The 14,447-nt window shown below is 41.9% G+C and overlaps 1 protein-coding gene across 4 annotated transcripts in view; it reads left to right on the top strand.

The window, feature by feature from the left end:
• The window catches only part of UBE2E1 (ubiquitin conjugating enzyme E2 E1), a 45,162-nt gene extending 32,775 nt beyond the window's left edge, over positions 1 to 12,387 (top strand). For all 4 annotated transcript variants that reach the window (XM_054816706.1, XM_054816705.1, XM_054816707.1 and 1 more), the window contains exons 4-6: positions 4,440 to 4,572; positions 10,314 to 10,461; positions 11,476 to 12,387. In XM_054816706.1, coding sequence (XP_054672681.1) covers positions 4,440 to 4,572; positions 10,314 to 10,461; positions 11,476 to 11,573 — 379 coding nt within the window. In that variant the 3' untranslated portion in view covers positions 11,574 to 12,387. The remainder of the gene's footprint in view (positions 1 to 4,439; positions 4,573 to 10,313; positions 10,462 to 11,475) is intronic.
• Positions 12,388 to 14,447: the final 2,060 nt, after the last annotated feature.

The following is a 14,447-nucleotide window of genomic DNA, read 5'->3' as shown; positions in this document are numbered from 1 at the left end:
TTTGGAAATTATATTTATTTTCCACAAGTGTGCAACTTCAAAACAGCTTAGCTACTTGCATCAGACTCTTCCTATTCAGAGCAAAATAGCCTCAAAAATAGCATCTAGGGATATAGAATTGTTGGAGTACAAGTTCATGGTTTTGTTACTGGTGGTTTTAACTGAAACATATCGTAGTTTTTCATTAGCTGTTATTTACTTGAGCATATGATGAAATTGCTGTTGTTCTCATTACCCTGACAGATAGCCATCTCTGGCATTTTTAAACTACTCTGCTAAATTAGTTAGCTTTTAAAAGGAAGGCACTGCTTTGGTATATCATGGTATTAACGTAGTGTCTGTAGCATTGACTGATTTTGATTCGTTTATGACTACAGTGATCTGCTGTTGCGTGTTTTCAATATCTTAAAGAGGAGGAACTAAAGTATTCACCAGGCTGTATTTTCAGTAGATGAAAAGCTTATGTTATCATTTGGTGAACTCCTAGAAAGGACCAGGTAGTTTCCAAAAAGTACTAGCGAGTTGACACAAACAGCGGGCTCTTTCTGAGTCATTCTCCTGGAAAGTACCAGCAGTGCGTTCCCAGGGATTTTCATACGTTAGCTATATGTGGTGAACACCAAAAAATCCTGCCTTCTCTCCATAGCATGGTCATACTTTGAGTGATTTGCTCAGGGATGCCCAGACAGAGGTGGGAGCAAAATATCAGGGTGGTTATCATGTAATGCAGGTCTGTGGTGGAGGTTGTATCTGGCTGGCTTAATATGAAAAAGCCACAGGCTGGCTGTTCTCGCAAACTGTCATTTCAGCTTTTTCAATACATGAAAAAGTGTGTGAGTGTGTGTGTGTGTCTTCTCCATGAACACTTAATCTCTGAGACAGAGTTTTGTGTTTACAATTGCTCAGTATTGCAAGGCACCTGAGCCTGCAGCCACTTTATCTAGGCACCCTTCTGTTCCCCAGCCTCTGCTGCAGGCATTTCTAATTTACCTGTTTGGTTTTTAAGTTGAAAAAGAACATGATGCCTGCCAGCAAAGGGAGGCAGAGCAAGATGAGGTTTTTCCAAAGCAACACAAGGCTGGTTGGAACTTGGCCCAGGCAGAACTTTGAGCTTGATCTCACCTGTGCCGAGACTTTCTCTCTGCCTTGCATTTACCAGGAGGATTCAGACTGCTGCTTCTAGACTTGGAAAGTTAGTCCTTGAACAAAAACTACTTTGGCACTGAGCAGCTTCCTAAGGGTGTTACTGTCATAATGTCTGTCCGGAGGATAAGCCAGCAGCAACTTGGGAACAATCAGGAAGAGTTGTTGCAGTGGGCGCAGCACATCTTCATGGAGTATATCATTGTTTTTCCAGGGAAGAGAGATCTCAGTTACACTTCGGTGTAACACATGCTGCTTGATCAGATAATGATGGGCTGGGATTTTTTTCATTTTTCTTTCAGATGTCATCTTTCGCTCTGCATTACCGGTCTTTGTCTCGTTTCTTTGGAAGTGAAGAGGTTGTGGGCTGTTGAGTTCAATACAGAAAGTTGTTGCTCTCATACTCCTGTCTTGCAGTGGAAACAATTTCTATTTAATTGGTTAAAATTGTCTTCCTGGTGGTCATATGTTGGACAGCTTCAAAATGTTGCATTAGTAGATCTAGACACTTAATTTGAGCAGTGGTGACACACATCAGGCAAGGTGGCAGCTGTGCCTGTGAGCCCTGTATCTATGCATCAGTGAATTTCTTTTTGAAGCAGATAATTGCAAGGATTTTAAACAAAGCATGTAATCTTTAACCTCTGACTGTTTTTATATCTCCACCAAAAGTTAATGCCGCTGCACTTGTGCTGTGGTCCAGTATCATCACTTTTCTATTAAGCAAGAGGTCGTCTCAAGCTGCTTGATATTACCTAATCCTAATTTAAATCCGAGCAATACTGCGCTCTGAAGCTGACTTGCATCTTCCTCTTTCAGTCTTTCCTTTATAAGAAATCAATGTTAATATGTAAAAATTGGACATCTCCAGCTATTTCACTCTGTTAATTGAATTATGAAAAGCTTAAAAGGTAAGCTTAGTACATCACTATTAAAGCCTACTGAAGTCTTACAAAGATGTTGCACTCAATATGGAGATTTAGCAGTATATTACTTGCAGTGATAGCTCTAATTGGAAACCTAATAGGACACAAGAGATTTCTAAGACTATTACAAATAATAATATATTATTTTTCAAATCTGTGGGATTTTTTTATTGACACTCCTTTGGGTTGAAACTGGAAATAAAATGCAAAATGTTGAAATATCTCTTGTTGGTTCAGAGGGCTGTATTCAGTGCTAATCGCACATCACATTTCTTGAGTGCTGAAGTGCTCCCAGTTGGCAGTTCTCGTGATATAAATTCCAACAGTAAATCGGTGCTAACAAAGCCCAAGTACCTGTTCCATTCAGTAGCTCCATCTTTAGGGGAGGGAGGGCAGGATGATCGCCAGTGCAACTTGCGGTAATGACAGTGTGTCAGTGGGTTGCTAATACGTACATAAAGAGGTGATTCCTTGGAGTGGTGGCTAAGGGTGCCCCAGAGAGTCCTTTTCAGTAAGTTTGCACAGTTAAGCTGGTGTCTTTCAAGAGGCAGAGCTTCCTGTTAAAATACAATGCTCTTCCAGTCTAATGCACAAGTGGTAGCTGGAGAGTACTGAGTGCCCAAATATATAGACCTGCATAAGACAGGGACAAGTCGTTAAGGTGGAGCAGGATGCAGGAGTGTTCAGGATGGAATGGCTTTTACTTTAATTTAGTACTGATCTTGAGCTGTGCGGGGTTTTGTGTTCTGAGGAGAGAAATCTTTCCCTAGTGACTGGTGTGTCACTTTGCAGAGAACGTGTCTCCCTTTACTGCTTTCTTGCAAGCTTTCCTTCCCCTGGAAGCAGGCTTTTTGTCATAGCTTTGCTATCATTGAACTATTTAGCACCAACATATTGTGAACTTTTATTTTTAGTTTAATCTGAAAATAAAATTTTAGGTTTGATAACAGAATTAACTCCCTTTCTCTCCCCTGATTCCCCTGCTGTCAAGAACATGTTCACCAGTACTGCAAAGAGCAGGGGAAAAAAGCAGGTCTCTCATCACCGTTGTTATGTTGAGAATTTATGTTTTTGTAATTGTATGTCTATTTGTAACACTGTTACTAACACCTAGCAATTACTCTGCTTCCCTTCACGTTAATCAAATGCATATTGTCATGTATATATTGAATTTATTGGATTGCCTTCCCTCTCAACTAATACTGCTCCATGATTGTTATAGCATGAAGAGAACCTCTTTTTTATCCTTCTGTCTTATATTAGCTTTGTTAAAAGAACAGGGAAAGAAGAGTAAGGCTGGTTTTCATTGTATTAGGAATGTTAAAATCCAGCCCCTTACTTGAACAAGGGTAGAAGAGATTTCCGAAGTCATAGCACATCCATGATGGAAAAAGCTGTGTCAGCACCTCCCTTTATGCAAAGGGAGTTTTCAGCTCTGGCATCTTACAGATAAAATACTACCGTAGCAGCACAGAAAGAAAGAGGTAGCAATGGAGTCCTAAACCATTAATGGCTTTCTAGCCATTACTGTACTTAGAAATACTCAGTGACATATGGCACGCTACAGAATATGTGTGTCTGAGGATCTCAGTGAAACTAATTTTCAACAAGCAGAAATTCATGTTCTTCAACACCTTTAGTTTGTACTGCTCTTGGTGAGCTGCTGGCAGGTTAGGGAGAATCTAGAATTAGACAAAGCTCATTTGAGAAAGCGCTGGTTTAATTTGAGACAGTGATTTTAATTCCCCTTACAAAAGTAGTACCACAATACAAACAATATCAAAGGGATGAGTTCATGTGGCCTCATTTTAGAAATCAGTGTAGCAAAATTATAAAAGTGTAGAAAATTTTGACATTTAAGAATATTATCATGTATTTGGCTTCCTTCAATTATACCATGAGCCTTGGTTTAACAATAATATAGGAATATATTTTAATTTTAAAGAACACATAAGATTAATAAAATCAGCATAAGGCCTTAATTTATTTAGTGTGGTCTTTGATGTGGTACAGTAGGAAATTGTTCTTTGAAACTTAACTTTTCTGTTGTGTTGAGATTGTGTAGCATGTTTAGGAGTAGTTCTGGGCAACGCTGCTCTTATAAATGACAGGAGAGAGAAGCTGAAAACCATACCCCACTTCTAGTTTCTCAGCTTTGCTAAGCAGCCTGGAACACTGATAAGTTCAGGTAAGATCTCTGAGATTTTTTGGAAGCATTCAATCTACTTTTAATCCCTGTCTTTACTTCAGGTGGTATATGAAGTGTAACACTGAAAACGTTCTTCCGTATCCTACTTGGAAGAATGTAAGACATCATATTTGTTTAAATTGTGGTAATATTCCAAAACCATTTGTTTTTTTATCTCTTAGCGCTGGCCCCAAAGGTGATAACATCTACGAATGGAGATCAACCATTCTAGGACCTCCAGGTTCAGTCTATGAGGGAGGTGTTTTCTTCCTTGACATCACATTTACGCCAGAATATCCTTTCAAGCCTCCAAAGGTAAGAGGTAGCAGATGTATTAAGTCATGAATGCTCAATGGACCATTGAGTAGCAAGCAGTGTTAATGGCATGCAGCCCATTTGAAAGCCACTCTCTCTAAGAACAGGCTTAAGCTCATTTCAGACATTACATTGGTTTCTATTAGCTAATGTTTTCCACAGCTTTTCCAATCCTCTTCATCACTATTTTAAAGCTTGCTTGCTTTTTCCCTGCTTCTGTTTATAAGAGGTCCTAAGCAATTAGTGCAAGCATCGGGACAGGACCGAGAAACTGAAAAGTAAATAAACTTGGGGAGAGGAGAAATTATACAGATACTTGTTTCTCAAACCACTTGGTTACCGTAAACGTGACAGTTACATGTGTTTTGGCCACTATAGTAGTACTTAATTTTTCAGTTTTGGGTACTTGTGTTGTTCACCTGCTTGTAGAGTAACAGACTTTTTCTGTAGGTGTGTTATATTTGTGAAACTCTTATATTCCAGTGTTGTTGTGTTCCAATGCTACAAGGCAAACACCAGTGCAAGTGAATGTTATCTTGTGGTTCACATACTTGGCCAGAGGAAGAGTGTTGGGTTACAAGAGGTCGTTGTGTATATACTTCATGTTAGCCTTGTATCAGAAAGCATTTATGTGCATGTTTACTTTTCTACTTTAAAAGTCATTGCCTTGATGAGATAAATGCCAATGACTGACCCATCTTCAGACCTTGGTCTAGTCTGCGGTAGAGAGGACTTGCCATAGTTCAGGCCATCAGTCTATCTCAGCGGAGACAATGCTAATGGGTCGTACGAGACAAATTAATACAAGCTTCCCAGATCAAGGAAACTGTTTACTGTTCTTGCTAGCATAACTGCAGGGTGGTAGTATGAACAGGGCCTTAAATTCTATCCCTAAGCTAGGGCTCTGATTCATAAGCAGCATAGTCTACCTTGGGACATATCTAGTGATTTCCTGCTGACACCTGTCCATCCCTCTTTGGAGGTTCTCTGGCAGCATAGGTGGTTCTCTTGTGTCTTGTGTTAGAGTTTAATTCAGTTCAGAATAGTTTTTCATTTTGGTTTAATTGGTTTGTATTGGATAACTTATTGTCCAACCAACTATGTGCAATATCTTACGTCGTGAACCCAGTAAGCATTTAAAGAGGGAGCTTTTACCTTCCCACATGTGCTTTGCTACACCTTTGCTTTCTGTGCTACAGGTCAGAAGCATTTATCGTCCCAGGCTTATCCAGCCTGATGCCTTACAAGACCATATTATAACTACCAGTGGTATTGAAACAGCCCTATATGCCAAATTCCCTGATGCAGAACCACAGATACAGTTTTGTTGTTCCAGCTCAGCCCTGCTTTCTGCTCTGTGCTTCTGACAGGGATCTCCTTGCCTTTCTCTTTGGATGTAAACCCTCACCCAGGTTAAAAGAAGAGTGGGATTAAAAAAAACCAAACAACAAAACAGGTGCCACTTCGTGAGGCCTTAAAAGACTAGTTTAGTGGAGATTCACAGTATTGTAGCAGAATTGCATTTAAATGGAATCTTTCATCCAGCAGAGTCCAAGTTGGTTTACAGACCACATATATGTATGGAAATAAAATACATACAGCTTCAGTCACATTGAGATAGAATATCGGAGAAAGCATAGCAGTGCTCCAGTAGAACATACTTGGGCTACTTGGATACTTCATACAAAGAAACCAAAGACTTACAGCAGCTCCTGTGTTAACACTTATGCTAGTGTTAATCAGTGATAATGTGGAAAATATAATTATCCTATTGCTCCTGCTTTATTCCCACTAATTTGTTGATTTCAGATTACCCAACTGCTTGTAGTGACTGATGAGTATTGTTTGTGGGTCTTCTGGAAGTGGTAGGGCTAATGTAATTACTGTAGCCTTCCTATATTTGTCTTTTAGGGCAAGAAATAAAGAAACAGCTAGTTGAAACAAAACCTAGTGTGTGGTTTGATGATAAGCACTAGTAGAGCAGTAGAGTGGTTGAAGGTCATTTCAAAAGCCTTGACCTCTGAAAAGGTTAGGCTCTCTAGAGTGAAAGAACTAGTTTCCCTTGAATCTTCCTTGGTAAGCCTTGCAAGACCAGTGGAAGAAAACCTTTGCTGCCTCTTTGAGTCCTCAGTAATTCTTACGAGGACAGTCCCTGCCGTGGGTTGCCCCATGGTGAACTGCCTATAGTAGAACACATTTCATGAGGTGAAATATCATTAAAGGACGGACCTTCTTAAATAAAGTGAGGTGAAACTGGTCATCCTGACAGGCTTCCAAGCCCTTAGGAATATGCATGACAGCAGGTGTTGAGGCATAGCCACTACTGACAAATGCTTGATGAGCATCCTAGAGATGTGTGATGAAGGATATACAGGTGCAGCCTTTGAGGACTGGGTCTACCTCCAGCTGAGGGTTTGATTCAGTATGTCGAAGGAAACTTTTGGGGGCAGGATGTTGCTATATGAGAGGCAGAGGACTGTGCTGGGAGTGATACTGACAGATTCCTGGAAGGATATAAAGAAGGACTGCACTTCTGTACTTGAGGCTGGAGAAATTAAAGGTCTTAAAATTTGGCTTGGAAATGCATTGCACAGTACAAGGAACTTCAGTGGGAGAAATCTGATGCAGGGACAGATACTCTCCTGTCCTAAATATGTATAATGGAGTTCTTCTGCATTTGTTGAGCATTCCGTACAACACTTTGAAGATGTTAGCATTAATCTGTTCTCTGCTTTTATGTTTTCTCATTTTGTGTGGTATTCTGGTTTTGCCTTCGCTCCAGATAGCAATTGAGTCAGGCACATGCTGAGTGGGCCTGGATTCAGGAGAATCCAATAAACAAGTATAATTGCAATTTAAGAGTTCAGTACTTAGTCCTTAAGATGATTGCTATTCTTTTGTACTATTACAATGGACATTTTCCCAAGAGTTACTTTATAGTTGGGTTAGATTTCACTTACTGAGGTGAAAACAGTAGCTTGTGTTGACCTGGTGTGTGCTTTGATCATTTGTATTAATAACCTCTAACCACTTCCTTCCCCCCTACTTCCATTTTGCTGCTTGTGTAAATTAACCTCTGCTATCACTTCAGGGTAAGGTTGAGATTAGCTTCTTTTATGTCTTTTCAAAAGCTGTGCTTAACTCTGTGTAGTTACTGCATTAATGTAATCTCAGGTGGGACATTTCCAAAGGATTGTTCAGTTACACGATATTTTTCTGCTATTCCACATGCTGTTCTCTTGACCCTAAATACATTGTACTACCTTCTAAATAACTAAATGTCTCTTGGTTTTGGTCTGAATCTACTAGGTTTATATGATTCTGGTTTTTGGGGTTTTTTTTTTTCCTCTTTAAGGTGTAATGAACATTGACTTTAAATATTTTTGTTTGCTTTTAAGTGGGCCTCCAATTCCTCTCCCTCTCCCAGCTTCATTTGGGTTCCCTGCACAGCCGGCTCTTGTACCATCAGCAAAAACTGTAAATGGCAAACAGCTGGACTACATGTGTCTAACACCATCCCAGTTCTGACTTGGTGCTTAAGTCAAAACAAATTTAGATTTTTCCCACAGTGCTTTGGCTAGGTAGAGCTCCTCTAACTGGAAAAAAATGCTTTTGGTGCCATGGATGTAGCCCTTAAGGATTATATATCTTAAGGAACTAGGCTGTTCTGCAAATATATGGGAGTTGTCTTTTTTTTTCTCTCTTTCCCCTCCTTCACAAATAATAATTAAAAAGTAAGTCTTATTCTTAAAGGCAAACAGGATTCATGCTTTGTTATCAGTTATTAGTCACCTGGACTGAGAAACTGCCTACAGAGTATTTAGCCTCTGTGCTCAGAATCAGGATTAACAACTTTCTATCTTTACAAATTAGAACTCTTGACCTCTCTGTTAATTTGGTCCTTATTGTATCAACTTGGAAATACTCCACGCTTCCCCTTCTGGAAGTGTTTAATCTGTTAAAATTATTACCTCACCTACATTTAGAAGCCTTCTTGGAAGGAGACCAAAGCTGCAGGTCAAATAGAGAAATACTGAGCAAGCAGTGGGGCTGGGCTGAGGGCTGCTCCGGAATCCAAGGCAGAGCCACTGCCAGCAACTGCAAATGCCACCAACTTCAGTTTTGCCCTAAACCGTATGGGTTGGGGCAGGTACCGCCGAGTCAGATCCACCCTCTGCTCAGCCTGATGTACGTGGACTTCCACATGACCGTAGGGAGTCATTGCCGCTTTTCCTCTGAGGATTAGGTGATCTGGGAAACAAAGGTCATTTTGGTTTCTTACCTGCTATACCTCTGAGGTTCCCCAGGTAGAAAGCAGCAGGAATTCTTGGGTTTGGAGTTGCAGCTTGTTGCAGAAGGTGTGGGAGGGGGACACATCTCCGCTGTCTTGCAGACATTTTGCTATTCCCACCCGTAATGGGCAAAAGAGTAGGGATTTGGGGTTTTTTTTGTTTGCTTGCTTTGTGCTTTAATCTAAAATCCAAGCAGCTTACAAAGAACAAAGTCTCTCCAAGTGTGCAGTGTGGGAGTGTCACGCTGCTGTGTGACAAGTAACTGCTTTTGCGAGTCTGAGACCAAAAATAGCCAGCGTGCTCTGTGCATCAGGAGCCTTCTTGGGAGCGCCGCATGGATGCCGTGCGTGGGGACACACCAGGCACTGGGGTTTTGTAGCTGTGTCACCCCACCCCATGCCTGCTCCCTAAGCCTGCCAGAGAGAGGGTCATGGGCAAAATTTTTGCATCAGAAAGAAAGTAGAAAAAATGAGGGTTGGCTGGCAAGTTTTATGTGTGGGCTGGTCTCGTCTTGAGAGAAAGCACTAGTGTGTTCTTGTCATACCGCACACTTACCAAGCGTGTTTCGCAGATACCCCTGTGACCTATAAACAGACAATAAAGTTTGTGGGTGTGGATAGCTGACAAATTCGGAGGATTTAGGGCATGAACTCACCAACCTTTATTCACACAGATAATCCTAATCCATGCAAGTTCCACCAAATTTGTTGCCGTTCATCCAGCGAGTTAGAGTGAGGCCTTTCTGCAGGTCACATCGTATTCTGAAAATGGCTCGTGGTACTTTTGTTTCCTTTCCAGATAACTTCTGTGGTGAGCTGCCCAGCTCTACTATGTCTCCCAAACTTGAAAATAATAAAATCCAACCAGCTCCCCCAGTTGCTGAGCTCTTACAAGTGATGGGGGCTGCCATTCCAAGTGCCCGTTGTGTTTAACACTGCTCAGGTGTGCTCGGAGGGGCTGGAAGTGGCGCTGACAGCCACCTCGTGGGACTTGTATTTATTTTTTATTTTAAATCAGGCTCTTTTTGATTTGCCTCTGGCATCGAAGATGTACTCGGGCTGTATCTTTTATTTTACGCTGGAACTCCCGGTGGGAAATGTCATTTTAGTGCAAGGCGGCTGCGGTCGGCGGAGGTGGGGGTGTCGGGGAGCCCCTGGGGAGCCCGGCCGTTCCCTGCCCGCCGGAGAGCGGCCCGGCCCGGCGGCGGGGCCCGGGTGTGCTCCCGCCAACGGCCGCGAGAGGGCGGCGGCGGCCCGGGGAGCCCGCCCGGCCCGGCCCGGCCCCGGCTGGGTCAGTCACCCGGAGGCCGGGCCGAAGGGCTGGCCTTCCTGCCCTCTTCTCCGCGGGTGTGCGTGGGCTCTTTTCCTTTCCCTTCAGTTTCTACTGCCCCTCCCTTTAGCATGTCGTGTGTGGTACCTCAGCACTGCAGCTAATACCCGTTTCTTGCAGGTAACGTTTCGGACAAGAATCTACCACTGTAATATTAACAGCCAAGGTGTCATCTGCCTGGACATTTTAAAAGACAACTGGAGTCCAGCATTAACCATTTCTAAAGTTCTCCTCTCCATCTGCTCCCTCCTCACAGACTGCAACCCGGGTAAGTCTCCTGCCCGGCCACACAGGCCACCTGCTGCTTTGCACCCTGCCTGGCACCCAAATAACGTGGCCCTCATCTCATCTCATCCCGTTGGCTTCGGCCAGTGCGGCTCTGGACTCTAGTGCAGCGCGTTTCCCTCTCCAAGGCAGCTGGAGAGGGGCTAGAGGTGGTGGAGGTGATACACCCTACCTGCCTGCTGTTCACCGCTCCTCAGGCTGACCTGTGAGGAAAGCGGTGGGTCCTTCTCCTGCACGTGAAAACTCCTTCCCCTTCCAAACCAACTCTGGTTTTGGGTGAGGGTTAAACACTCTTTGCTGGTCTGTAGGACTGTAGTAACTCAGTAACGGAGCTAGAAGAACCACACATGCAGTTCTGAAAACAAGGGGATTAGCCTTTTACTTTCCATCATCCATTTAAAACCAGTGACCAACTATGCCACAGGTAGTCGCTGCTTCTCTAACCCACCCATTATCCACACCATTTAAGAGGAGTATGTCTTGCTTTCCAAAGTCAGTTTCACAGGTTGTATTTCTCTGTGTCTGAAGATGAGAGAAACACCAGATTTCACACTAGATTGTACATAATAAGAATAAACTTGTTAGAAAAATAAAACCTTTCCTTGAGATCTGATCTTTCCTAGAAGGCAGATTTATATTGACACAAGTACACTTAACAATGAGTATGTTCCAGGCACTTTTAGAAGGGGTAAAATAAACCTGAAATGCATGAATTAGTGAAAGTCCTGAGCAATGCAAAATATGACTATTGGATTGTTGTCTTTTAAACTCCTTAAAACTTTAATTGGCATTTCACTCTTTATTAAGTAATAGATTAGTATGTCACCATAAATACACACAAGTCAGTAAAGATACAGACCATCAGTTCATATTTAGATTGTTGCAATGTACCTTACCTGTGTGATTCCCTTGTATTAAATTCACACTTCAGCTTTATTTTTAAGTTTTTATTCAGTAACTTGTATGAAATAAATGGTTTGTTTTCTTTTCTTTTCAGCTGACCCCCTGGTTGGAAGTATTGCCACTCAGTATATGACTAACAGAGCAGAGCATGACAGAATGGCCAGACAATGGACCAAAAGATACGCTACATAAATTGGATTTTCGTCAAACTCTTACATTATTCGTCTGTGATGGAAAGAGCTGCTTATGATTTTGAAGGGGTGGGCGGGAGGGAGGGTGCTGGTAAAGAATAGGGTATTTCTATAACAGATTTTATTCAGTCTTTTATTTCCTAAGATTTTGTTGTTGTAACTTAAGGTATCTTGCTACAGTAGACAGCTAGGATTGGGAATAGCATATTTTAAGACTGTAATTAGTTCAGCAATATTAGCTCACATATAGTACCGAGAAGAATGTAAACTTCTTAGACTTCTTTGGTTTTCAGTTTGCTTGCAATATGTAAAAGATTAAAACAGCTTAATTTTGTACAGGTACATATGTTGACATTTATGTAAAAGTCCTTTCAAGACTCTACACACTGTTTTTGCTATTTGTTTTGTTTTGGGTTTGGGGGGGTTTATTTTGTTCTGGGTTGGGGTTCTTTTTTTTGTAAAAAGATGTCGGGATTGTTTTCCCCTATGGAGGGCATATTGGTATTTAACAAATCCTTTTTAAAGACTGTCATCTCATGATCTGTGATATGGAGAGGTGGATATATGGCCTCATACATGAAATGAGAAGTAGTTAATGTATTATTTTATAAGCCAATCTATCTTTGTGAAAAGAATAAAGGGTTTAATCAGGACTTATGGTAACCTGTAGTGAAATACCTTAAGCTGTTTAACTGTAAGGCGTGGAATAGGAGTCACTCAGTGGATTGGTTGTATGTTGTGGGCTACTTAAGTCTGCATTTGTTACTGTGCTAATAAAAAGATGTTTAAAAAAAAGAAGAAGAAAAGATTTCTGCTTGGTGCCTTGCTTTGTCATTTTGCCGGAAGAGTGTCTCCCAGAACACTTTTTGAGGATTACAGTATGGATAAGGACAAGGGAGATCTGCAGGTGAGTGCACTGACTGCAGCTATTTTGGGAAGACACTTGTAGACGAGCATGCAATGAATGACAGCGCAAGACTTCTTCAGCTCTTTGCTGTGTAAGCGTTGCGCAGGCTGGCATGGCCCGTGAGGAGGTTACCTGCCAGAGAGTCTGCGCTAGTTACTCTTTAGCTTAAGTTTTCACAGCATTGGCTTTTCAGGAGTGGTGCGTTATTTGAAAGTACAACTGGAAAAGTGTGCGAGATCTGGAAGGGAAACAGGCAGGAGGTAAAAGGAAGAAGACAGTATCTTCATGGTTTTCTGACAGAGTGGTCTGTTCCCACTTGGAAGAGGAGAAGGAATCATGTCCTGGTAAGCTAGCAGAAGACACCTTAAAGGAGAGTAAAGGAGACTTAATCTGTAGATCCTTTAACTACCTACAAAGATTATCTCCTAGAGACATGATGTTTACATTGAGGTATGTAGCAACAGGGCAGTTAGTTGTGGATATGGCATTTTTGACCACTCCCTTAAGGTAAAGGCCGGAAGTACAGATTCATTTTCACACGGCAGGTACTTCACCTTGCAACATTCTTCAGAGTGCTATCTGGTCATCTGCACTCTCGGATTTGTTTTGGTACTTTAAAATAAATTCTTTATATATTTTATTTATATACTTCTCTTCCTAACTATATATAGATCAAATCTAACTTGGTCCAAAGTAGCTTGTTAATCAGAGGTAACCTTCCTTTGCTGGCTGGTTGTGGGTAGTGGTACCTTGGCCTCATCTGCTGAACTGCCTTCTTTTGACACGGCGTATGTTTTGGTGTATGAGCTCCCTCAGCTGTTGGGCTCGGCCTAGGAAAATTATTGGTATATAGCTACATCACACCAGGAGCATGTCTGGTAATTGTTTCCTTCTCTCCTTTACTGAGTGAGGAGGTAAATGGCTTCATCTCAGTAGGTTTTTGTCAGCTTCTTGCTTTGTGCTACCAGGACGTGCCAAATTAACTGTTGTAGCTGGCAGTGGGGAGGGAGCTGATTTGGGGTGACTGATCTGCGCAGTGGTTATTCAGCAGGATAGACGTTTAAGAGGAACAGAGAATGATGGTTCAATTTGCTAATTTGTTTTTCTTTTTAATACTAATGGAGAAAAATTATCTTGTGAAGGGATTGTCTAGCTTTGTAGTAGGTAAGTGATCCCAGTGACCTAGGACAGGTTTTGAGTCAGTGGAATAGTAAGAACAAAATACGTGTTCTGCCCTTTAGCTACTAGATTGCACTCTGTACTTTTAACGCTATGCAAAACTGTACTACAGTGAGTTTCATTTTCACTCGGTACCAGGCACTGTGTGTGGATTGTGTGCAGAGGAGACGCTAGATTTTCCATCACTTGTCAATAAAATACTGTGGTATTTAGAAAAGACAATTGATTTGAATGCTTACAAAGCATCTGAATAAGTTTATGAAAGAAAAAGGTGGGTGGTGAGTGGTTGTGTGAATGCCCAAAATGATCTAAACTTGTTTCTAATCAATTTAACTAAATCAAAGATAACGTGTTTGCCTTTATGTAACCCCTTTGGCAAAATGCCCTTAGTCATTCAGAAGATCCCTGTCATCTTGCCTTTCTTAAAACATTCTCAAGTCCTGAGCGTCCAAGGGAGTGAGTGAGCAAGCTGATGTCGCACGACACGGCTCTGGCAGACTACAGGTGGCATCAGTCTTGGCAGTGGAATTGGCACTGAGCCTGCAGGGTGCAGAACTGGACAGGAACGAGTCACCTCCCCACCTTTTAAGTTAATTCTGACTTGTCAACCTGCACTCCCTTGGCTCAAGGGTCAGCTTCAGAGATGATGTGCAGTTAGCAGAGGTCTTTGCTTATTTTGATTGATCCAAAGCTGAATCAAGTCCCTTCTAGAAGGGGGGTTCTGCAGAGGAAAGGAGCTGAAGAGGAAGAACATAACTAATTCCTTGGTGAGAGGTTGCAGCAAGGAGG

The sequence above is a fragment of the Grus americana genome, chromosome 2 (genome assembly GCF_028858705.1).
Source record: "Grus americana isolate bGruAme1 chromosome 2, bGruAme1.mat, whole genome shotgun sequence".
In the NCBI taxonomy this organism is placed as follows: Eukaryota; Metazoa; Chordata; class Aves; order Gruiformes; family Gruidae; genus Grus; species Grus americana.
This window is presented reverse-complemented; position numbering and strand designations above follow the sequence as displayed.